This window comes from Eptatretus burgeri, chromosome 12 (assembly GCF_056783735.1).
Source record: "Eptatretus burgeri isolate ZD-2024b chromosome 12, Ebu_testis_v1, whole genome shotgun sequence".
In the NCBI taxonomy this organism is placed as follows: domain Eukaryota; kingdom Metazoa; phylum Chordata; class Myxini; order Myxiniformes; family Myxinidae; genus Eptatretus; species Eptatretus burgeri.
In genome coordinates, this window is record NC_140972.1 from 96795593 (window position 1) to 96821024 (window position 25432).

The 25432-nt window shown below is 42.3% G+C and overlaps 1 protein-coding gene across 1 annotated transcript in view; it reads left to right on the plus strand.

Annotated features, from left to right (window-relative positions):
• Positions 1-25432, plus strand: part of PCGF3 (polycomb group ring finger 3) — a 98502-nt gene that overhangs the window by 63414 nt on the left and 9656 nt on the right. Inside the window, exons 6-8 of the mRNA XM_085849023.1 lie at positions 11077-11171; positions 22127-22264; positions 23943-24023. Of these exons, the coding sequence (XP_085705149.1) occupies positions 11077-11171; positions 22127-22264; positions 23943-24023 (314 nt within the window). The remainder of the gene's footprint in view (positions 1-11076; positions 11172-22126; positions 22265-23942; positions 24024-25432) is intronic.

Below are 25432 nucleotides of genomic sequence, written 5' to 3' on the forward strand. Positions count from 1 at the left end.
GAAAAGTCGGAAAAACCACAAGAGGTGCAGATGGACGGACGGAGAGCAAATCTCTAGTCCCCTCTGGTGAAACCACTATGGGACTAATAAGCATGATAAGTGAGTTATTTACACATAGTGTGGATATCCACAAATTGATTGTCATTTTCTGGAAATATCCTGGTGACAGCACCAATGCAGCATCGTGCTGAGATTGGAATTACCACCATTGTGTACCACATAGTAACTTACGAGTCCAAAGAGTCATTGGGTCACCAAACTTTTAATAATTTTGAATCGATATTGCCAAGAGCGTCGCATTCCAATTTCAGTCGGCAAATTGGCAAGAATCGTAATTTGAGGGTCGGTGTATAAAATGGTGGCACATATTTGTCAACATACGTCAGATAGGATTGCAAATTGGATCAACATTTTGGAAAAAGGGTTCCGTGGTCAATTTGTTGAAGAAGGATGCTATTTGGGTCCATGGTGTCTTTAAATAATTTCATGTAAAACGACATGGTTGAAAAATAAACTTCATTTTGAGCGGCTTTGTGCGCTTATTTCCATCACATTTGAAAGGTTATTGTGGCCATTATATTTATCACTGGTGCATCATATTTATACCATTATCTGAGGAATTTAATATGCTTGCCACCAAGACACAAAGCTTTGGTGAAAATACTTCAATACATTCTTTATACATCATAAACTGACAATGACCCGACACATTTTAGGTGAAAAATCTGGCAATCGGCGACATTAGGGGTAGGGTTGTATCATCTTCTCCTCCTCTTCCCTTTATAAGAGGTGATATCCGATGGCACCAAGCTTCTGCCCTGCTTTGACAACGATACTCCTCCACTTCCCTCTGTCCTCAACCAACTATCTTCACTCTCCAACCACCCCAACCTCATGGATATCCCTCTTCACACATTCCTCCCATCTCTTTTCCCCCTACCTTGCTCCCTCAACATATCCGCTCTCTTTGTCATTCTCTCTTCCCCATCTGTGCCAAGTGTCCAGCCCATCTCAGCCGACATTTCACCAATCTCTCCATCTAGCTCATCTGCACACCAATCTTCTCCCTCAGTTCATCCATCCACCTCCTATCTACCCCCTTCACTCCCTCAATCCTCCTGACCCAGTTGTTCTCACAAAGCTGCAGCCTCTGTTGTTGTCTCACTGTCAGTGCCACCTCCTCCAGACCGTAAAGGTAGGCCGGTGTTGCACACAACATTAGAACCTTCCCCTTCAATTCCTTGATATATTTCATGGATGATACAGGTATATGGGCCATAATACCAGTGGGCCATAATATTAGTGTGTTCAGTTAACGATGGTATTTTCGTTCAGAATGAACTTGCGAGGTGAGACTTTGTGAGTCTCTACGTGTGCTGCGAGGCTCTTTGAGTGCCGTTCTCATTATTTCTATCTTTGTTCCTTTCTTTCCTTGTCGTTTAGAGTTTTTGTGGTTTCGGACCTTTAACTATCTAATGTTGTCCTTAATCTCAGATGTGTCTGCTGGGTTGTAGTTGTTGTCTTTTAGCTTTTAAAAGGCCCTTTCATTCGTTTCATGTTTTCCATGATTGGCCTGCTGTGATGGAGACATTCAAGCAAAACCAGTACTTCCCTGGACTGATGATTGTTTGTATTAACTTGTAAAAATCCACGTGACATTAACACAGAACATATTTTAGGTGGTCGTTTGGAGAGCTCTACCTGTCTGATTGTCTTTCTGTATAAATACCAAATTGGGAACTTTGTATTCACCTGCAATCTCCTAAAAACGACATTAGAACTTATCTCCTTAAAAAAGCTGCCATTACACATGACATCAAAACATGCCCTTTCAATATTCTTGCTATCTCTGTCTGCCATTACTCCCTCCACCTTCCTCCATGCATTCACACCCACCTGAATCCTCCTCTGCACCTCTACCTCAGACTTACCATCCCAAGTCACTGTTCCCCCCAGCAGAGGTGGCTTTAGTCATTTGGGGGTCTCATGCAAAATGCAATCATGGACTTGTGGGGCCCTGTAAACCCGTCAAATTGCATTTTGACGTCCGTCTGTCTGACGTCGATGTATTCGGTCGTTACTTTTGCAATCTCAACCAACTAAACTTGCCAATGGGACTACATGTCATAACGCAACTTCATTTGCCCTCCTCACCAGGAATTCCAAAGGTGATGTGACACAAATTATCTTCGTAAATGTATGTACCTAACAGAGGCTCTGGTTATGTCGCTGGTACCCAGAGTGCCCCAGGAAGTGATGCACTTCCTCCAAGCATAGTGGCTGTGTTTGTCTCATCTAACATCCTGTGTCATTGTGTCGTTCGTCTGTATGTCCAAATATGTGCGATGTACGTGGCACATTTACTACGAGCCTTAGATCCTGTAAAAAATTGATACAATAAATAATTTCTTCAATAAATGGTTCATTCTACCATTTGAATCATTTATCAGAATCAAATATAAACTGCATTGATTATATCCTGATTTGTCTGCCCCCCACCCAACACGTTCTCCTGCTCCCCCACCACCATTTTAAGTTCTTGCTCAGTCGCAAATCATCCCATGGGCTTGAGCAAGTCCTATTTGGCCAGAATGTTGAAGTAGCCAGAGGCAAAGGAAAGGCCTTGCCTTATTAATTTCAGTTTCTGCATTTGAATTTATCTCAAAAACAATATCCTGGATCAGTGTGAGATATACAGTCTATGACTTGCAGCAGTTGCATCAGGATGTAATGTGCGTGCTTCATCATACGAGTCACAGTCAAGACACGATGAGCTGTAATTGCTATGATTCTAATTACACAATGCCGATAATTAATATTATTGGACACCATTAGGATTATGTGCTCATTATGTTGTCCCTCATTTGATTGCTCTCTTCAGGTCCTTCTCAGCCTATTCTCTTTATGCAGCTGTCTCTGGCTGGCATCTTGTTCTCATCTGTGTGTGGCCACATTCATTTAGAAGCTGCCAAGGCGTTTCTCTCTGCCCGTGCACATGCCATGCAATTCCTATCCAGCCTACTGAATCCATCCAAAACCACCTTTAGGCCACCTGGAAATTTGGGAGCAGTTTATAGGAGTCCTTGCCCCCTCAGGCACCATATGCAATATCTTTCCTGCTTGACCTCCGCCGTGTTGACAGCTTCCATCGCCACAACCTTCCCTCTGGCAGATGACAACCTCTCCCTCATTTGGTGCCAATGTGTTCTTTCTAAAACAATCCCCTCCCCCGACTGCTCCACTGTCCACACAATCCATCCCAGCTTTAACCTTTCATCCCTCTGATGCTTGTACCCAACCCCCAAACTCCTTACAACTTGCTGCGCTATCTTTTAATGTATTTTCTTACCCATATAAGCATGTCTAATTGTCATCATAATGCTCGTTTTTATCCTCTCACTATCTACTATAACAGCACGTGCGACTGCACATCAGACATGGCAGGTGTACAGAAAGCCACTGCACTTTTTTATGCACAGATAAGTCTCTCCTTTCTACACTGTTGCACCTCCCTCAACGATCTTCACTCCCTCACCTACTTATTACCCTTTCCTAGCAGTCTTCTAATATATGAAGTACACTCGTTCACAGAGCACATAAAAGCTACTTGCGTTCCCAAACAACTGCAGTCGGTGTCATACTGGTTTAATTAGACTCGGCGGCACAACGGTTTTTGCGTCGCTCTGAGTCTGGCAAACCTCAAGACCAAAATCTCCATCCTCTCTCCTCCTTCAAAGCTCTTGTTAAATGTTTCTGATGTGTGCTCCCCCCTCCATCCACACACTCATCTTGGGGTAACAGCTGACTCCATTTGAGACAGGGTTGAATGTCTTTGCCTTGGAAGCTCATAATAACCGATCCCTTTCTGTGCACACCTGATCCCCTCATACCCTAGGCCTACTGGACGACGCAACTTTTTCACTAAAGAAGGTAGAAAAAGTTCTGGCCAGCCTTGACTCTGTCTCGGCAATGTGTCTGTGTTTCAAATCCTGCTTTGCTACTTTGTCTGACCTTCTGTTTGTTCTTTTTAATGTGTCCTTCACTTTCGGTCTCTACCAATCTACATGGAAGACAGATGACGCAACTCCAGTCCACAATAACGGAGCAAAGGCTGATCCACTCAGCTACACACCACTTGGCTTTCTTCCACTTGTAAGCAAATTCACAGAACCCATTATCGTAGCTAACATCATCTTTTCGGGCCGTCGGTTTGGATTCTGTCCAAACTACTCAACATAGGAAATGCTGCTGCTTCTCTCTCCACGATGGACAGACTGATTTTCCAGCAAGAGGTCAGGGCTGTCTTCGGACATTCCGTGCATTCACTAGAATCGAACACCCTGCTCTGCTTGCCAAGCTTTATGCCTGTTGGAAACGAGGCCACCTTCTTTCATGGATTGCTCACTTCTTCCACTCGTGTAGTCAGAGGATAACTCTCAACAGAATCTGTTCATATCCTTTCTCAGTGGGACTGGAGTGCCCCAAAGGCAACATCTTGGCTCAGTCATTTTCCTCTTGTACATCAATGACGTCTCTGATGCTTTGAAAACCCTCTTTTACCTCCTTGTAGATGACAACATATTTTATGCCTTACGATTCGACATACCATCGACAGGCCAGCGGCAATGGCTTCCCTTTCTGCTGACTTTGAAAGCATCCGTTAATTTTCTAACAATTGGAACATTTTGTTTAATCCAATAAAATCTTGCATTCTCACTCTGTCTCTCCAGAAGAAATGTCAAACTAACTCACCTATCAGTTTCCACAATTGAACAATAAATTCAGTTGTCTCAAAATACTACTGGCCATTAGCATCAGCTACGACCTCTCCTTGACAGATGTGATATCAGAGCTCGACTCCAAAGCCAATCCCAGATTGGGCATCCTGTGTCGTTCCATGTTTTTCGTTGAAAAATTATAACTACTCGCAGTCTATAACGCCTTTGTCTGTAGCTAAATGGAGTGCTGCTCTTCCCGATGGGCTGGTGCTCCTGCTGCAAAAGTTACGAAATCCTGCTCCATTGTTATACATGGGTTGGTGGTCTCTGTTTTCTACTGTATCTCTTAAGGTGTTCCATCCACGTGTTGTCCCATGGGACTGCCCTCCTGTCAGTACGTTGCCTGCTCTCCTCTGTCACCGAGCTGTTCCATGAGTCCAGCCTTTTCGTGTGTGTGTGTGCGTGCGCATGCGCATATATATATATATATATATATATACACACATACACACACACACACACACAATATCTGTACAGTGTCTGTCACGTGTTGTAATTGAACTACTCCCTCAAACTTTTGTGAAATCGTACCAAACTTCCAGGCTGCACATCGCTCTTTTTGAAAAATGTTGTTTTTAACTTAAATCTTCAACTTAAATTGCTAATAAAAATGTTTATCCTGTGTCACGAATATTACAAAATAAATTTGCAAAATAAATGTTTCAATTCTGCTTGGTGTAAATCATGACAACACGGCAACTCATGTACTTATCAGTTAAAAAGTTAAAACAAGCCCTCATCAGGACTCGAGCGACATGTGGTGAGGTGCTTTGAATTGCACAGTGGCAGTTGTTTTGAATTCTGTGGTGGTGAGGTGTTTTTAATAACGTGGAGGTTACATGGTGGTGTGTTTTCAATAATCTAAAAATATAAAAACAAAAAGCATGGTGAGGCAGTGAGGAGGTGGAGCCGTGAGTCAGTCCGGGAAGCCGTGAACACAACAGTATATGCCTATTAATCACGTCCTGTTTGAATGTTAATTCCCCAAGACCCTTAAGACCCCAAAAGACCCTGAACACCCAAAAAGACCCCAAATACCCTAAAAGACCCAAAAGTCACTGCAGACCCAAAAATACCCTCTAGACCCCCTTTGACCTTAACACCATTTTGACCCCTTGCACCCTTCAGACAGATTAGACAGCTTAGAGCTTTGACCATTTAGACCACTTAGACTTTCTTTTATCACAAATTTAAAATAAATATAATAACACCAATATTGCAAATAAATTTGTGGAGAAGAAATGTTTGTATTATGATTGGTGTAAGTCATGACAACACAGCAAATCTATAACGTAATTTCTGCAATGACGTGTGGAGAGGCAAGTGCAGCGAGCCGATCCGTGTGTGTGTGTGTGTGTGTGTGTGTGTGTGTGTGTGTGTGTGTGTGTGTGTGTGTGTGTGTGTGTGTGTGTGTGTGTGTGTGTGTGTGTGTGTGTGTGTGTGTCAAATGGAGGCATGTGCAGACCAGAGCATCATCTCCAACATGGAGGCTTCAGCCCAGCCACTCATGCCTTGAGATTTATGGTCATCATTGGTTAACCATGAAATGGAGCCAACATCATTTATCCGTGTCTTTCAATCAATGATGACCTCAGTCGTGTCCTTTAAATGCTATTAGCACCCTCTAGCTGTGATTGTGAGTATCAGCTGCAGATTATGTCTCACATGGTAAAAGTGCATGGCCTCCGCCAATGATGGAACCACTTCCCATCCAAGCTCAAACTTGTGAATGTGATCCACCTCCCCTCGTCTCAGCACAACACTCCTCGACTTTCTTGCCTTAAAGCCCATCCTTGCTCACCGCATCAACCTTTCCAATCGCTCCAGCACCTCCACTGCTCCATCAACTGACTGTTGGACAACTGTCAGGTCAGCCATGAATGCAAACATTGCTGACCATTATCAGTTATATTGCTGACCTTCGAACTCTTCCTTCGGTACCTTCAGTGCACCAGATCTCGACAGCTTCAGCAGATCTATATAATTATATATATATATATGCATTCAAATGGAAGACCAAAGAAAGAACCCGAAGAAGTAAAGAGCAAAGATGGAGTCATCAGGAGGAACCTGGATAGGATTTGGGTTTCAGCCGTTACTCCAGAACCCTCAAACCAATCCAGATACCATACCTTAGGTATCTAATATATAAAGCTCTTTCTAAAGGCCCAGTCACACCTTGACGTTTTAGCCAGCAATGGCAATGTATTAAAATGTATGTAAAACGCTGGCTTACGTTGAACTTTTGATGTTTTTTTAAAGATTCGGATGTATTCACAACAACTTGGTCTTATGCATAACGTATTAGTAATGGACACAGAACGTTTCGTTGTGTTAAAGATAACTTATACCAACGAATGCTGAACCTGTTGTTGGCCTTCACAACCTATGCCCAACGATAGTTTAACTTATGCATAACGCGCTGCACGCATCGCCGACGATGACGTGGCGTAGGTTATGAAAAGGCTGTCGCACAACGATTCAAATCATAACCGCCGCAGAAATGGAAGTGTCAACATCGCAGTCACACCTTGGCGATCTTGCCAGCGTATGCCGACATCTGAAAAATGCATCTAAAACGCTGGCGCACGTCGAATACGGTATGGGTAAGTTTGGTATGCGTGAATGGAACGCTAAAGTACGCTATCATACGTTGTATTAAATGGGAAACGTCTTGTAATTTTAAACATGTTGAAAATTTTACGACGTACTTGCTGTACGACACACGCTCCGCATGCGATGGGAATAAGTTGTACACACAATATGCGATCGTTGACACACATCGACACACGTTACTTGTAAGGTGCTCATAAGTCGAAACACGTCAAGGTAATGGTTAGCATCAGTGTTCCAGACTCCCGGTTTTTTCTTCTTCGGTATGACGGTGTTCAGTGTGCAGTGCGGTTATGATTTAAATCGTTGAGCGGCAGCCTATTAATTATATTATAACCGCACTAGAAATAGAAGTATCAAAATCACAATCATACCGAAGGAAGGAAGAAAAAAAAACTAAAAAAAACAAAAAACGAAGGAGTCTGGAACACTGACGCTAACCATTACCTTGATGTGTTTCAACTTATGAGCACCTTACAAGTAACGTGTGTCGATGTGTGTCACCGATCGCGTAACGTGAGTACAACACGTAACTCATAGGTTAGAAATAAGTTTCGGGTACGCTAAACATTACCTCGACATGTTTCGACTTATGAGTAACTCACAAGTAACGTCTGTCGACGTGTGTCAACGATCGCATGACGTGCCTACAACTTATGGCCAGCGTTATGCGGAACGTGTGAGTCATACGCTGGCATAAGTCTTAAAATTTCAAGCATGGAAAATTTGAGGACAACCGAAAAGTACAACGTTTAAAGCCATGGTACAACGACGTATGGCAGTGTTTTTCAGCATGCTCTCAATGTTATCAAAACTTACCCATAACGTATTCGACGTGTACCAGCGTTTTTGACAAATTTTCCAAAAATCGGCATAAGCTGGCTAAAACGTCAAGGTGTGACTGGGCCTTAACCACTGATTCACTGACTCACTGACTGATATTAGAAATCGGTGTCTTCCGGGTGAAATGCTGAAAGCTGAAATGTTGCATGCCGATGGACATCGAAGCCGATGAAATCGAAGCCGAAGCTAACACCGGGGAAAATCACAGAACTGTCGGAAAGCATCCGTAAATGAAAATATAATTAAACAAGTGGTGCCAGGCACAACAAATCCTGCCCATTTAAGGCATAAAGTTATTTTGGGGATCAAATTTAAATTTGATACATCCTTAACTTGAATGTTGATTATAAGGAATATTTTAGTCTTAGTTTGAAGTCAATTAAACCATTTTTGACGAAGTTATGACCGTAAAATGATTTTGACCTTTCAAGGCCACGTAAGGTCATGGTGTCAAATGAAAGCCAATGAAGGACTTGATATATGTCTTCCATAGTAAACACGCATATTCCTAACCTGTTTTGATTTATAATGGAAAATTTGTAATTTTGACCGATGACCATGACCCCAAAACTTCGGACCCCACCGATCTTCACAAATATGCATTTTTCACAATAGGAATGGGTAGGATTATAAGTGACAAATAGAATAAGGTTCACTATAAGCTTAGTTTGAAGTAAATCAGATCATTTTTGACGAAGTTAAGAGCGAAAAACGATTTTGATCTTTTCGTGACCTTGACCTTGACATTTGATCCAATTGGACCCAAAAGTTAATGGGGTCGTCCAAGGTTCATTGCCCACCTGTGGATTAAATTTGATAGTGTTTGCTAAAGCCGTTTTGCCGTAAAGTTGCTAACAGACAGACAGACAGACAGACAGACAGACAAACAAACAAACACACAAATAAAAATGGCCCATAGGGCCAGGACTTGACGAAATTCAACAAGATCGCGTACCATCGAGAATATTGAGCGATAATAGGTATTTTTGGGGTTGAACATAGTTTTTAGGGTAAACAAACAAAAAAACAGAAAATTTAAATTAAAATACATGTCACCTCCGTAATCCGTAACGGATGTGACCAATTTTTAATCCAGTCAAAGATACTCCCCTCCTACGTCCGTGTTTCAAATTTGAAAGGAATCCGTTAAGATTTGGCGGAGACATTAATTTTTGAAAATCGGCCCATGCTAAAAGATACGGATTTTCGCGATTTTCAGGAATTTTTCCTGTGGCCAATATTGGTATTTTTTTGAGAGTGAGAGTGAGACGTAGACAGTGAGACGTGAGACCTGTAGAGTGAGACGTACACACAAACAAACTTCGGCTGAGGGCTTCGGCTGAGGGCTGGCTCCGGAGGAGGCTTTTTGGAGGCTTTTTGCTTTGACGGTTCCGTGAGCTTCGGCTTCTGCTTGGCTCGGGAGAGCTTTTTGCTTCGAGCTGCTTTGCTTGGAAGGAAGTTGAGCCGGTCGCTCGGCTCGAGCTGCGAGTGGTGGCTTCTTCTTCTTCTTGGTTCGTGGAGCTCTTTGTTCTCCATTTTGGTTCCCGGCTTGGTGCGACTCATCGACCTCTTCTTGGAGGTGGTTCCTCGGGGAAGCGACGCATCGACAGGAAGGATCGGCGCCTCGTCTCACCAGCACGTGTTGAGAAGCGTGGGAGGATTCGTGGGAGCTTGGGAAGGATCTCAGCTCGGCGATTGGATCCAGCTCGCTCTCGCTGGAGCCCGGGTCCGAACAACTTGAAGACCACACGAGGTGGAGAGGTTCGAGATAGGTTCTGAGTTTCAGCTCACCTGTCCTCTGAGCTGGAGCCCGTTATTAAAGGCCTCTGCCACCATTTCTTGGGTGTGTGTGTGCGTACGTGTGTCCGTGGGCCCGTCTAATAAGTAGGAACTGCTGTTACGTGCAAGTGACTGTACATAATAAGTAGACGGTTGTAGTTCTTTTGTCATGCTTTTATTGCTTGTATAATTGCATACGTGTTTTGCCTTGTTTTATTGCATACGTGCTTTATTATAATAGATGTCCTTGTGTGAATGTAAACCTGTTCGTTGCGTCCATTCCCTCATTGAACTGCCCCATCTTGCACTCGGAATATAGTTGGTTTTTAAATAGCTGGTAAAGTGATCGGGTCCAACGGGACTGCGCGATAATACCCTGCTTGGTTATCCCAAAAGGAAGCGAGCTGCTTAAGTGGCTCGTTTCCAAGCGGTCCCGTTGAGGTACAATCTCTCGGTAACCTACCTGCGCGAATAATTAGGAAAATCTAAGATTTGGCGATCGGACCCTGTAGCGCGTAGAGTGCGGACAAGGTTGTGGTGGGATTAAAAACCCACCCGTGACTGGTTTTTGGCGTTGTTCCAGAAAGTCACGACTGGATTGTCCGTTCGGTGGGCGAAGCGACAGCTATTGGTTAGACGCGGTCGTTCGCACGCCGGCGGGTGGGAAGTCTACAACAATATATATATATATATATATATATATATATATATATATATATATATATATATATATATATATATATATATATATATATATATATATATATATATATATATATCTTATACCTTGGACATATATTACATGTTTGACAAGGATATTGGTTGATATGATTGCACTTTTAGACAAATTAAAAGGACAGAAAGATATAATGGACAAATCAACACATTGTTTAGCACCTGAATGTGGAATCGCATCATATCGTGAGACATGTACTCCGAAGATAACACAGTACTTGCACCACCCTGTGTGGTTACCCTTATACCTTGTGTTCCCCTTTGCTGCTGCATAGTTTGTTAATTTCACTTGAATATTTATTTAATGTTTGATGTTGTGTGTGCAAAGGCGAAGCAAATGGAGACGAGTTTCTGTGCAAGAAGCCCAGAAGAGAGGAGAGTGCGGAAGAAGAGGATTGTGACTATCACAGAAATGATGAACAGGTAATCATCGTGCACATTCCCTCAATCCCTCTCTTTGTGCCAGCATAATTGTTTGCCTTCATTCCATCATCACTCGTCCTCTACACAATTGTAAAGAAAATAGACAGGAACATCATTTTACCTCATCACATTCACATTGCCGGTTGAGTTCACCTATTTTCATTTTACCATCTTCATCGCATTTACTTGATCTTGCCTTGGTGCAAAACCAAAAGGGTATAATCCTGTAAATGATACCAGGGAGATTTTACTTTCGAGTTGAAAGCACAATGAGTAACACACGTTTCAAAAAACGTCTCGCCCTCCTGTTGGCACCCAATCAGACAGACAGGTTAGTTATTGTTACCCATCGCCGAAGGAGAGGGTATTGCATTTAGGTCCGTTTGTTTGTCTGTTTGTTTGTCCGCACAGAACTTTTGTGTTTTTCTCCGCCACCGATTGGCCGATTGAGACAAATTTTTCACCATAGGTGCGACTACTTCTGGTCACGTCAATGTTTTAATGATAAATATGACATCATAGGTCACGTGATGTGGCAGTCATGTTGGAAAAATGAAAGACTTTGGACCTCTGTATCTCTGAAACCGCACCAAGGAAAAAATTGGAGCTTGGCACACGGCAAGTACTCCTCATGGGGAATGAGTGATTTTTTTTTATGACGTCACAGGTGCCTTCGTTATGACATCATAATTAGATATGTAGAATGCTACATCTGGTCAGTATGAAAATTTTGGAGGGTCTTCTCAGGATAAAATGGTCCACAGAAATTTTTTTGATGATGTCATTGGTCATGTGATTCGGTAGCCATATTGTTTTTTATATCTTTGTGGAGGATCTCTAAGTCTTACTCACGTTGTTGTTCTTGTGGACTTTTTTGTTTCACAGCCGACAGTTTTCATCGAAACTTCCTGAAACTTGGCGTATATATGTAAAAATATCCCGCGCAGACAGTAACCATCTCCGATTTTGAAAATTCCTCCTATAAAAAAAGTTATGATGTCAAAATATCTCCGCTAATGGAAATCGCCTAAAAAATTATCTCTGAAACTAGGCAAGCTTTTTGAGTTCTATTTGCGGGAATCGAACAGGGCATTAGCAGAGATGAATTACCGCACATGGGATACATCACTATGACGTCATATCAGTTTTTATGACGTCATTCCTATTTTTCGACATTTTTATCTTGCCAAAACGAAGTTTTTGCAAGATATGTTCGTCAGCTTGTGGTTTTTTTTTTTGTTTTTTTTGTTTGTCTGTAATCACGTATCGATCACTCTGCAGAGCACAGTTATCATTGGAAATTTTTGTCACTTCGCATATCAGAGGCCTAAAGAGGTCCCTTTCAGCACAAAAAATTTTCAAGGTCAAGGTCAAAGGTCAAGGTCACTGTCGCAAATCAGGGGAGTCATCGAAACCCTTATTTATTGAGTAATTTTGATCGGATCGTCTTCAAACTTCATGGGAATATAGTTCATGGTCTGGCGCTCAGCTGATTAATTTTTGGTGGTGATCTGCCTTGACCTTCATGGTTAGCACTGGAGGTCGAAAGTTTTTGACCCCAAGGTCAAATTTTTAAATCTTAGATACCATATTGAGTAATACCTCATATGAAAGCGCTTGATAAGTGCTTTCCAAATCTGTCAAAAGTTTGACGCTATGACGTCATTTAATGACGTCATGATGAAAAAACGGATTTTTCATGAAAATTTTATTTCCTCAGTTCTCATTAAAATCTCTTGATATTTCATGTACAACGGTCCTGGAGAGATACCATTAACCGTACGAAAATATAAAGGTCAAGGTCAAAGGTCAAGGTCACAAAAAGGTCAAGCATCAAGGTCGACGAAACCCTTATTTTTTGAGTAACTTTAATCGAATAAATAAGTCACTAATGTTCACATTTTGGCAAGATACTGGTCACCCTGGGGGTGACATTGGTTTATTTATTTGTTTTTTGTTTAATTTGTTTCACAACCCACAGTTTTCATCGAAACTTCCTGAAACTTGGCATATATATGTAAAAATACCCTGCGCAGAACAGTAACCATCTCCGATTTTGAAAATTCCTCCTAGAAAAAAAGTTATGACGTCAAAATATCTCCGCTAATGGAAATCGCTTAAAAAATTATCTCAAACTAGGCAAGCTTTTTGAATTCTGTTTGCGGGAATTGAACAGAGCATTAGCAGAGATGAATTACCGCACATATGATCCATCACTATGGCGTCATATCAATTTTTATGACATCATTCCTATTTTTTGACATTTTTTTGTTTCACAACCCAGAGTTTTCATCGGATCTTCGTGAAACTTGCCATGTATATGCAGAAAGCCCACGCGCAGGCAGTAACCATCTCCGATTTTGGAAATTCTTTCTAGAAAAAAAGTTGACGTCATAATATCACCACTAATGGATATCGCCTTTACCATTATCTCCGAAACTAGTTTGTTTCACAGCCTACAGTTTTCATCGAAACTTCCTGAAACTTGGCATATATATTGTTGCGGTTTTCGCGCCCGCCGGCGTGCTGACGGCCACGTAACTCGAATCGCGGCACGTCGCCCACCGGACGGACAATCCAGTCGTGACCCTCTCGGACTAACGCCGGGAACCAGTCACGGGTGGACCTTTCGGTCTCACCGCGATCGAGCCAATCAGCCCCCGCGTGGGATAGGGTTGCTCGCCAAATTCGAACTACCTAAGTACCCACACGGAGGGTAGACCGGGCGATCGCACCTCGCCGCAGGTCGACTTCGGACACGGGCCACTTAAGCGACCCGTTCCGTACTATCAGAATAACCGAGCGGTGTTATCGTCGACCTCGACGGTTCGATTAATTATCGGGCGTGTTCAGCCAACTACCAACCCTTTACGTGAAGCAAGATGAGGGTTCAATGGGGGAAAAGACGAAGCGAAGCGGGAGAACAGTTCAACAATAAAGCACATTTATTCGCGACGAACGGAAAGCACACAAATACAATTCCACCAAATGCACACAAAAAAAAAGAAAACACAATTCCATTTACACAAAAAGCAAACATAAAAGTGAAAACACAGTGCAGAGCTAATACCGACTACCGAGCACACGGCAACACTTATACAATTCTACTTCACAGACGGCGCCGACAACACATACCCAAAACCAAGGAAAAGAACATCCCCCAAGAATGAGGTAGGCCTGAGGCCGAGACCGGGTCGGGCCTACCCGTCTGGTGATGAGACGCGGAGCGGCGATGGCCCCGCAACCCGCGGGCCTCGTGGACAGTGCCTGGCTGGGGGTGGGAACGGGGCCCCCTTGGTCGCACTATCTCAGCGCGGGGGGAAACAGGAGGGGGTTGCTGATGCTCGGGGTATAGAGGATCTTTATTATGTGCGACGAGCGTCTCCACCTCGGCCAGGTCGCGCTGTCGGCCTCCCTCGGGTGCAGCTTCCTGCACGACGCGAGCACCCCCTCGTCTGGTGTCGCCGCCTTTCCACAGCTCCGTCCCCTCCGTTCCGACTCCAACGCACACGACGAGCAGCTCCACCGCCCGCGAAGTCTTGACCCTCTGCTTCCGACTCTCCTCTTCTTGACTCTCCGACCCCGTTCTGCTGACTCTACTCTCGTTCCGACTCTCCTCTTCTTGACTCTCCGACCGACCTCTCTGAACTCTTCTTTGGACTCCCCCGACTGACTGACGAACACCGTCCTTTTATCCCCCCGTAACTTCGCCTTTGACCCCCTCCCTTTGACCTTTCACCTCGCTCCCCATTGGCCCGAGAAAAAGTGGGCGTGAAGGCTTTTTGATCCACAAATTTGCATATATCGATCGTTCTGGAGGCGGGGCCAAATCGCCCCTCGCTCACCGATTGGACGGCAAAAAGTGGGCGTGTGTCGTTTTTGATCCGTTTTTGAAGCAGAAAATCCGTGATTTTGTACACGCTGTTCAACGTGCGCCCTACACGAGTCCAGCATCGGTGCCCATGAGTGGCGCGAGATGACGGTGATGCGATGGTGGCGAGTTGTGACGGTAAAGGTCATGGCGGTTGTGGTGAAGCGGCGTTGTGGTTGGTGGTTGTTGTTGTGGTTGTGATGGTGGCGATTGGTCCAAAATAAAGATAGTAAAAGAAAAACGGCTATCCTGAAGAGTCGCAGCACGTATAAATGACATGTATTCCCACTAGACAACGGGTTTGGGCCTAACTACACATGCACTTACCGAGATACCTCACCTAAGGGACCTGAATGGTGGTTTGCGAATCTGGTAACCACAACAATATGTAGAAATACCCTGCACAGACAGTAACCATCTCCGATTTTGAAAATTCCTCCGAGGAAAATAGTAATGACGTCAAAATATCTCCTCTAATGGAAATCGCCTAAAAAATTATCTCTGAAACTAGGCAAGCTTTTTGAATTCTGTTTGTGGGAATCGAACAGGGCATTAGCAGAGATGAATTACCGCACATATGATCCATCACTATGGCGTCATATCAATTTTTATGACGTCATTCCTATTTTTTGACATTTTTTTTGTTTCACAACCCAGAGTTTTCATCGGATCTTCGTGAAACTTGCCATGTATATGCAGAAAGCCCACGCGCAGGCAGTAACCATCTCCGATTTTGGAAATTCTTCCGAGAAAAAAAGTTGACATCATAATATCGCCGCTAATGGAAATCGCATATTCCATTATCTCCGAAACTAGGCAAGCTGTTTGAATTTTGTTTGCGGGAATCAAGCCGGGCATTAGCACAGATAATTTATCGCAAACATGACACATCACAATGACGTCATATTCGTTTTTTATGACGTCATCATTAAGAGGACGAGGATCTTAGCTCATTCGAGCTTGTTTTAAAAGACCTTCAAAAATCCTCTCTGAGATAGCTCAACATATCAAGGCAAAACTTTACACGTCTGACCACCTCTGCATGAGGAACAAAAGGTTCACACACATGATGTCATAGGTCACATGGTTTGGCAACCATATTGGATTTACCCAAAAACCTATTAAAATTCTTCTCCAGAACAGCTGAACAAATCGAGGGGAATCTTCATGGAAATGTTCCCCAAGCCTTGGGCGTACAAGTTCGTTAAGGAATAGTTGATGGGTCACATGGTTTGCAGACATATTGGACTGAAGAAAATATTAAGTAATGTTTTCTCTAGAACCGCTTAATCGATCAATGTTAAACTTCACATTTATGATCGAGAAGTGATGGGGTACATGTGTTTTAAATTTAAACTTGATTGGATGCATGGACTGGCAGCCATAATTATTTAATTATTTGATACGGGTTCTTTTATTTATTTATTTTTTGTTGAAGAAGGCTCAATTGGCTGTGCCTGGATGGGTTTTTGACGGTAGAGGAGTAGCAGCTGAAATGTGAATCCTATCCAGGTTCCTCCTGATGACTTCATCTTTGCTTTTTGCCTGTTCAGGTTCCTTATGATTACTCCAATGCAGGACTGTACAACCTCGTTGGTCTTCCATTTGATTTGAATTGAATTAATTTTAATTCCATTCTAAATTCAATTGAATAATAATAAACGTCATGGGCCAGGGTAGGTATCCGATCAAAGCAGGGTTGCGTCAAAGTGGGACGTCTTGGTACCCGGATTTTATCACTGCCAGCAGTTATAAAGTGGAAGTTCTAATTATGTCTCTTATTAATTACGTAACACACCAGTACACAAACACCACACACAATGCACCACACAAAACAAGTCCTGGCGAGGGTCTGCAATCTCTGATTGCTCTTATTCTTGTTTGATTTGTTTGTGTGAGGAGTAAAAAAGGAATCCAAACAATAAGAAAGTGAACACAACCTCTGCTGGGCATCAACCTGCTTTGTTTTCCTATTTTATGTGACTTTCCTGTCAGCTTTTGCTGATAGTTTTACTTTTGGTTTCACAATTGAGTTTGCTTAACCAATGCAATAACTACATCTGTGGAGTGTATAAGAGATTTTCCACCAACGGAAAGAGAAAATATCCTGGGTTTAAGCCACAGTTATCTTACTTACCTGAGAGTAAATAGCCAAACTTTAGCTCCAAGAGAGTTTAAATCACAAAACCTTAACATCCTGAAAGGTTAAATCACCAAATCTTAACTATTTGGGAGTTTACATCACCAGACCCTTATCTACCACAGAAAGCCTGGTGTTGGCTTAACGGTTAAGGTGGCTCGCTTAAGATCTTAGGGTCTTGAGTTTTTGAGCCCCTTTTTTCTGTTGAATTAACACTAGGTGGGGTTGACTCAGCCTCTCATCCTTCCAAGATCGACAAAATGAGCACCAGTGTCTTGGTAATATAGGGCACTGCATCAGCGGCACAGCTGCGCCCCCAGAAAATTATGCAACCAGTATCCACAGCCTGCACATGATAGCAAGCGAGCCATCTACCAAATAGTTTAATTCGCCAAACCTTAACTACCAGAGTGTTTAAATCACCAAACCTTAACTACCAGAGAGCTTAAATCACCAAACCTGAATTATCAGAGAGTTTATATCACCAATCCTTAACTACCAGAGAGTTTAAACCACCAAACCTGAATTACCAGAGAGTTTAAACCACCAAACCTGAATTACCAGGCAGTTTAAACCACTAAACCTGAACTATCTGGGAGTTTAAATCAGCAAATGTTACCAGGGTTGGAGTTTGGTCATGGATGTTTTTGTGTGCTTCACACTGTTTCAAGAATGGCTCTTCGTTACTTAGGGAACACTGGCACCATCTGTGACCCAGAATATTGCTAAACCCGATTCAGAGATTTTATCATGTTTCGTCCCAGTAATGAAATCTGATTTGAAGTGCTCTCAACTAACAAGTCCAAATCAGATCGACACTTTACATCTCAATGCTTATCCTATTCATTTAATAATGCCGATCAGTCTTATCCCTAAACTTGTAATGTGCCTATTCTGGAACTATGTCAGTCATCCATCCAAAAATGAAAACTAGTCATTGGTATAGTCAAAATGTACGGAATCTCATTCCGATCGTGCATACGCAGTGAGGAGTAAGATAACCTTTTTAGTCTGTCTGCCTGTCCAACTCCTGATTTGAAAATCATTCCAAACAGGAAACTTACTGTTTTTAAGGATGTCATAAAGGACAAAAACTAGAATGACACTTGGCAGAGCACGGACCTCTCCCAGACTAAACAGTTTGCATTTTGTATCCCACTGATAGGCCAGATCTGCATCCCAACCTTAACCAAAATCGAATCAGCTTGTTCTTGTCACCCACTTTTTCCTCCAAGTTTTGACAAAATCCATCGTTAACTACTTGAGATGTCGTGTGATATAGATTTTTGGTCCAATCTCTCAATGGTGAAAAATCTCTTTAAAAGTTCTCGTATCCAGATACGGATCTTCTCCAAAATCTCATCGATTCGTCCTTGTCCCCACCCAAATTAAATGTCGTGCTCACAAACACAGACAAACGAGCAAACAGGGGTGAAAATATAACCTTTATCTCCCTTTGATGGCAGAGGTAATGACAGGCATGAAGAACTGATGTAACATGTTAAACAAGAAAAAGAGCAATCTGAGATTGCAAACCCTCACCAGGACTTCTTTTACATGGTGTATTTTTATCGGTTTGAGGGTAAATCCAATATGGCTGCTAAACCATGTGACCTATGTAGTCATATGTGTGACTCCTTTGTTCCTCATGGATAGGCGGTCATATGTGTAAAGTTTCGCTTTGATCTTTTCAGCCATTTCAGAGAAGAAGATTTTTGAAGGTTTCAAATATATATATATGGCTGCCAAATCATGTGACCGATGATGTAATCAAAAAAAATTTTGTGGAACAATTTATCCCTAGATGACCCTCAAAAATGTTTATACTGATCGGATGTAGTGTTCTATATCTGCAATTATGTCATCATAATGAAGGCACCGATGTCATAAAAAATACCACACTCATTCCCCATGAGGAATACTTGTATGTGCCACTTGTACACCCATGGCTTGGGAAACACTTGTGTAAGTTTCCCCTCGATTTTGCCAGCCATTCTGGAGAAGATTTTTTTATAGGTTTTAGGGTAAATCCAATATGGCTGCCAAACCATGTCACCAATGACATCATATGTGTGAATGTTTTGTTCCTCTTGGCCAGGCGGTCATACGTGTTAAGTTTAGCCTCAATTTGTTCAGCCACTTCAGAGAGAAGGTTTTTGAAGTTTAAAAATTATTTTTTTTTAAACAATATGGCTGCCGAATCACGTGACTGATGTCATGAATTTTTTTTTCAGTGAACCATTTTATCCTGAGATGACCCTCAATTTTCATACTAATCGGATGTAGCGTTCTACAAATTTAATTATGACATCAAAACTAGGGCACCTTTGACATCATTAAAAAATCACCCTCATTCCCCATGAGTACTTGCTATGTGCCAAGTTTCAATTTTTCCTTGGTCCAGTTTCAGAGATAGAGGTCCAAAGTTTTTCCGTTTTTCCAATATGGCTGCCACACCACATGACATATGATGTCAGAATTGACATTAAAACATTATACATGAGTAGTCGCACCAATAATGAAAATTTTGTCTCAATCCGACAAGTTGTTGCGGAGAAAAACACAAAAGTTCTGTGTGGACAAACAGACAGACAAACACACAAACAAGCAAATGAAAAATCACTCAAAGAGTGACACGTGGAAAAAACAGCGCAAAGGAGAACGTCACTCGGTAGAGCGCATACCTCTACCAGGTGGGACAGCTCATGTTTTGTATCCCACTGACGGGCTGGATCCGAAACAAAATATTTTGGCCTATTTTGACCTTTTGGCCTATGTTCACCTCAAAATTAAGGGGTGGTTGATTGCATTGACCTGACAAGTAAATCATTTTCAAGTTTCACCTTAATCGGATGAAAATTGAGGATTTTAGAAAATTTGGCCCAAATTGGCCTTTTGGCATATTTTGACATTTTGGCCTATGTTCACTTCAAAATTAATAGGTAGTTGAATTCAGTGACCTGATATGCAAATGCTATTCAAATGTCAAGTTAATTGGATTAATATTGAGGATTTTAGGCATTTGGCCCATGTTGACCTTTTGGTCTATTTTGACCTCAAAAATAATAGGTGGTTCAATTCAGTGACCTGACATGTAAATCCTTTTCAAATTTCAAGTCAATCAGATGAAAATTGAGGATTTTAGAAAATTTGGCCATTTGGCCTATTTTGACCTGTATTTACCTCAAAATTAATAGGTGGTTGAATTCAGCGATCTGATATGCAAATGCTCTTGAAATTTCAAGTCAATCGGATTAAAATTGAGGATTTTAGCAAATTTGGCCCAAATTGGCTCTTTAGCCAATGTTGATCTCAAAATTAATTGGTGCATGAATTCAGAGACCTGATGTGCAAATGGTCTTCAAATTTCAAGTCAATCGGATGAACATTGAGGATTTTAGAAAACTCGGCACAAATCGGCCTTTTGGCCTATGTTGATCTCAATATGAATAGGTGGTTGAATTTAACGACCTGATGTGCAAATGGTCTTCAAATTTCAATTCAATCGGATGAAAATTAACAATTTTAGAAACAATTTAATAATTTGGCCTATGTTGGGTTGACCTTATGGCCAATGTTGACTTTTTAACCTGAGCTAACCTCAAAAGTAATAGTTGGTTGAATTAAGTGCAAATGCAAAAATGCAAACGTGACATGCAAATCCTGTTCAAATTTCAAGTCAATCGGTTGAAATTTGAGGATTTTAGAAAATCTGGCTCAAGTTGGCCATTTGGCCTGTGTAGACCTTTTTGGTCGACCGAATTTTACGAAACTTCAATGTGGGACGGTCGCAGTGTCGGTGACATTAATCTCTAAAAATTTCAGAACCGTCGGTTGAGCGGTTTGGGCTGGAGACAAGCGGACAGACAAACACACAAATTAAAAATCACTCGTAGAGCGACAACTTGGAAAAACAGCACAAAGTAGAATGGCACTCGGTAGAGCGCATACCTCTGCCAGGTGGAACAGTTTACTTTTTGTATCCCACTGATGGGCTGGATCCGAACCAAAATCCAATCCGCTTGTTCTTGTCATTTATTCAACTCGTCCACTTTGTTTTGTCAAAACTCGTCCCTAACTTTTTCAGATTGTGTTATATTTAGTTTTTGGCCGCATCTATCAATTTTAGAAATTCGGTCTGTGTTGACCATTTGACCTTAAAAAATTAAATGGTAGTTGAATTCAGCAACCTGACATGAAAACGCTCTTCAAATTTCAAGTCAATCGGATGAAAATTGAGGATTTAGAAAATTTGGCCCAAATTAGCCTTTTGGCCTATATTTACCTCAAAATTAATAGGTGGTTGAATTCAGTGAGCTGCTATGCAAATGCTCTTCAAATTTCTAGTTCATTGGATTAAAATTGAGGATTTTAGAAATCTCGCCAAAGTTGTTGACCTTTGGCCTATGTAGACCTTTTGACCTTTCGACTTCAAAAACAATAGGCTTCTTGATTATGACAAACTCCACCATGTGGTGAAATTTCGTGAAGATCGATTTAAAATTGCGACCTGTAGGCGACAGACAGACAGACAGACAGACACACACACACACACACTCTAGTTATCACACACTCCATTGTTCTATGAACTCTCTAGTTATCAGTCTGGTTCGAGCACCAAAACCAATGTCATGTGCAAATGAGTTTGTTTGTGATCCGGACAAAAACGTTCAGTTTATTTGACGACCTGAAGGGTGAACAAGGTAAGTCAAGTCAAGGTGAAACCTTTAACACGAGCAGAGGCTGGTTTGAACGGTTTCAGTGGCGTAGTAAACTGCTTAAGAGGAGACCAAAATTTCCCAGGAACGCAACCTGCCTCCCCCTACTTATAGCATGTATTCTCTTGGGAAAATATGTTTCAATACAAATATAGCATATCCCAGGAACACATGTAGGACGTATGTAGAGGACTCCCTTTTGTGGACCATTTGTATTCTCTTCCAGGTCAGTGTCTGCTTGGAGTGCCATGGAGGGAAACTCAGGAACCTCAAGCGAAAATGGATTCGCTGTTCATCTCAAGCCACAGTGTTGCACCTCAAAAAGTTTCTCGCCAAAAAACTCAACCTCCCTTCCTTCAATGAGGTGCCCACAAAGCCTTTGTCTTCCTTTTGTTTTGTCAGGGTGGACACAGCACATCCACCGATTCGTCTTTAATCACATGTTCATGTGTTTCACTCAATGTTCCTTCGACGCAAAGTATGTTGTGCTGCATTGGATATATAACCACCTGACCTCATGTTGAAGCAGCTTTGTTTATACACTGCCAATATGCCAATACGTGCATGGTGGAGCCTGGGGAGCACGATACCCGTGTATAGGCGAGGGAAGGATGTTCGAAATTGCCGCCATGTTTTCCTCATATGATGTGTTAATGGACCAAACGCTTTTTGTCTCCATTGCTACTGTTTAGTGTTGATTTAACTTTATCAGAGGTGTGTGTGTGTGTGTGTGTGTGTGTGTGTGTGTGTGTGTGTGTGTGTGTGTGTGTGTGTGTGTGTGTGTGTGTGTGTGTGTGTGTGTGTGTGTGTGAGAGATGAGGTGGCAGTAGTATCTGTCTATGTTCCGCACACAGTCTCACCTGTATCTTAATTTATTAATGAACTCTCGTACAGAAGTACAAGGGACATTCCAAAGAATGTAGGAATGGTATATTCAGCGGCACCCTTTAGCTGCATTATTTTTTATTCAATATTCCTTATAAACGTACACGTGTGCTTGCGAAATGCCATTCGTTTTTGGAAGCTGACATCCTTATTTCAATATATCATACGGAAGTTTGCTGTCATACATTTACGCATATTACTAAAATTTAAGCACGGAGGTGTTATCGGAGTTTTCTGAAGAATACATGCAGCTTCAAATACATCCACGAATGCAAGGTGACCGTGTACGGTGAGTAGCCTCTTGTGTTCTCGAGCAGTCGAAGGGGTGCGTGACTGGAAACGTGGACCCAAGTCCCTTGAAGATGACCCCGGGTCACGACGACTGACGGGTGCGGTCGAGCCACAAACCGTCTCCCAGGTCGAGGTGTTAATCATGGAGGATCACCGTGTTGTAAGCTCACCGATTTATCCACAGAAGTTGGAATTTCACAAGGCAGTGTTTCCTCCATCATCCACGAATGTGTGCAAAGCCTCAGAAAGATGGGCCCCTCAGAAACCTCAGCACTCACAATTGAGAGCAATGGCAATTTGATGGGAAATTGAACGTCTCACAAAGATGTTGATTGGGAATTGATCAACGTGAGCTTTATAGCTAACAGGGCCTGAGGCATCCCTTGTTTGTGGAATGTCCACAAGTGTTGTCAAAAAATACTTGCGGACGTTCAAAAAATGTCAAAACAACGTGGAACGAGTGAGAAAGCTGCAAAAATGGAGCTTTGAGCATCAGGGTTAATTGACTGTCTCTGTCCCGATATCTGTCATGTTCACAATGGAGAGATACACTAATACGTTCTTCAAAAGGGATTGAAGAAAATCACCTGCAAACAAGATGAGGCATAAGCCTTGAAAGTCCAGTGGGAGGTACAACAACAGCATCTCCACACTGGGGCAGGCTTGTGACCTTAAATTATCAATGGCAATTTATATTTTTAATAATTGTTTTCAAGAAGTGTGCAAAAGGTTAAACGTGGACTTCTTCATCGGTGCTCAGAAGAGTCATTTGTCACATTCTGAACCAGCTCGTTTGTCCTCGTAGGACATTGTATCGCGCACCTGTGTGGGGCGTGACTCACCGCTGCCATCTTTTTGCCTCGCAGCTCGACATCCTGTGTAACGAGGAGATTCTGGGAAAGGACCACACGTTGAAATTCGTCGTCGTAACACGCTGGAGGTTTAAGGTAATTCCCAATGCCATACTTTTGACTGATGATGCCGTTTGTCCATTTCGACCCCAACCCGCAGAAGGCCCGTTAACGTCCATCCGTTTTCCTTGCACTGGTGGATGTTAATGGGCCTTCTGTAGGGTTGGAATGGACAAAGTTCCACAAGCCACTTCGGTGTTGATTTCCTTATTCTAAGCATTATGCACGATAGTTATTCAGATATATTATCCAATGTTTTAACAAGAAAATCACACCACCTATATATAATTATTAATAGTTTATTTACATCTCGTGTTTCCTGCTGTATGTCTGTAAGCTTTGCTTCACACAATTTATTAAAATTATCGTTATTCCCATGCTTTTTGAAAACATAGGGGTAATACTCATGGGCACTCACCTGGTAGCGGCTGGATAAGATAACCAAGGCACCATTGGGAGGCATGGATGACCCACAAAATATTTCATGGAGAAGAAAGTAAATACCTATGGATTTTTTTAATGTCAAAAACAAAATCTGGTACATCATGGGTGATGAAGGTTGTGGTCAAGTTTCATCGGAATTGTGCATGTAGTTTCTGAGAACACAGCAAATACCTCTCTTTAGGGTTTACCCTCCCCCCCCCCCCACCTCCTGCAGACACCCTTGGATCCCCAATTTTTTTTTTTCATGATATGAACAATTTCATGATTGGTACATCACTGGTGATGAAGGTTGCAGTCAGGTTTCATCAAAAATGTGTCTGCAGTTTGGGAGAAACAGGTAAATAAATATTTGGGGGGGGGGGGCAACCGCCCACAGACCCTGATGTTTCTAATATCATGAACAAACTTTGGTACATCATGGATGATGATGGTTGTGGTGAAGTTTCATCAGAATTGTGTTTGTCGTTTCTGAGAAAAAAAGGAAATACCTCTTTTGGGGGGGGGGGCACCCCTCCTGGAGACCCCCTTTTTTTTTCCCTTTTTTATGAATAAAATTTGGTAAATCAAGGGTGTTGAAGGTTGTAGTCAAGTTTCATCGGACTTGTGTGTGTAGTTTTGGAGAAGAAAGCAAATATATATTTGGGGGGGGGGGGGGCAACGGTCGTGACACCACCTTCGAGCCCGATTATCTTTTTAATGCCATGAACAAACTTTGCTACACCATCGGTGATGAGTGTTGTGGTAAAGCTTCATCAGAAATGCTTCTGTAGTTTCAGAGAAGTTGAAAGTATTTGTGGACAGAATGACGGACGGACGGACGACGCGCCATCCAATAAGCTCCCCGGAGCTGCATTCCAGGTGAGCTAAAAATCGGGAATATTGTAATTGGCTCTGTCTGTCTGTCCGTGAAGCTATCTCTTCCGAAACGGTTGGGCAGAAATTCACCAAACTTGGTAGTTATGATCACCACATGGCAAGAAGGTGCAAGAGTGGTGTCATTT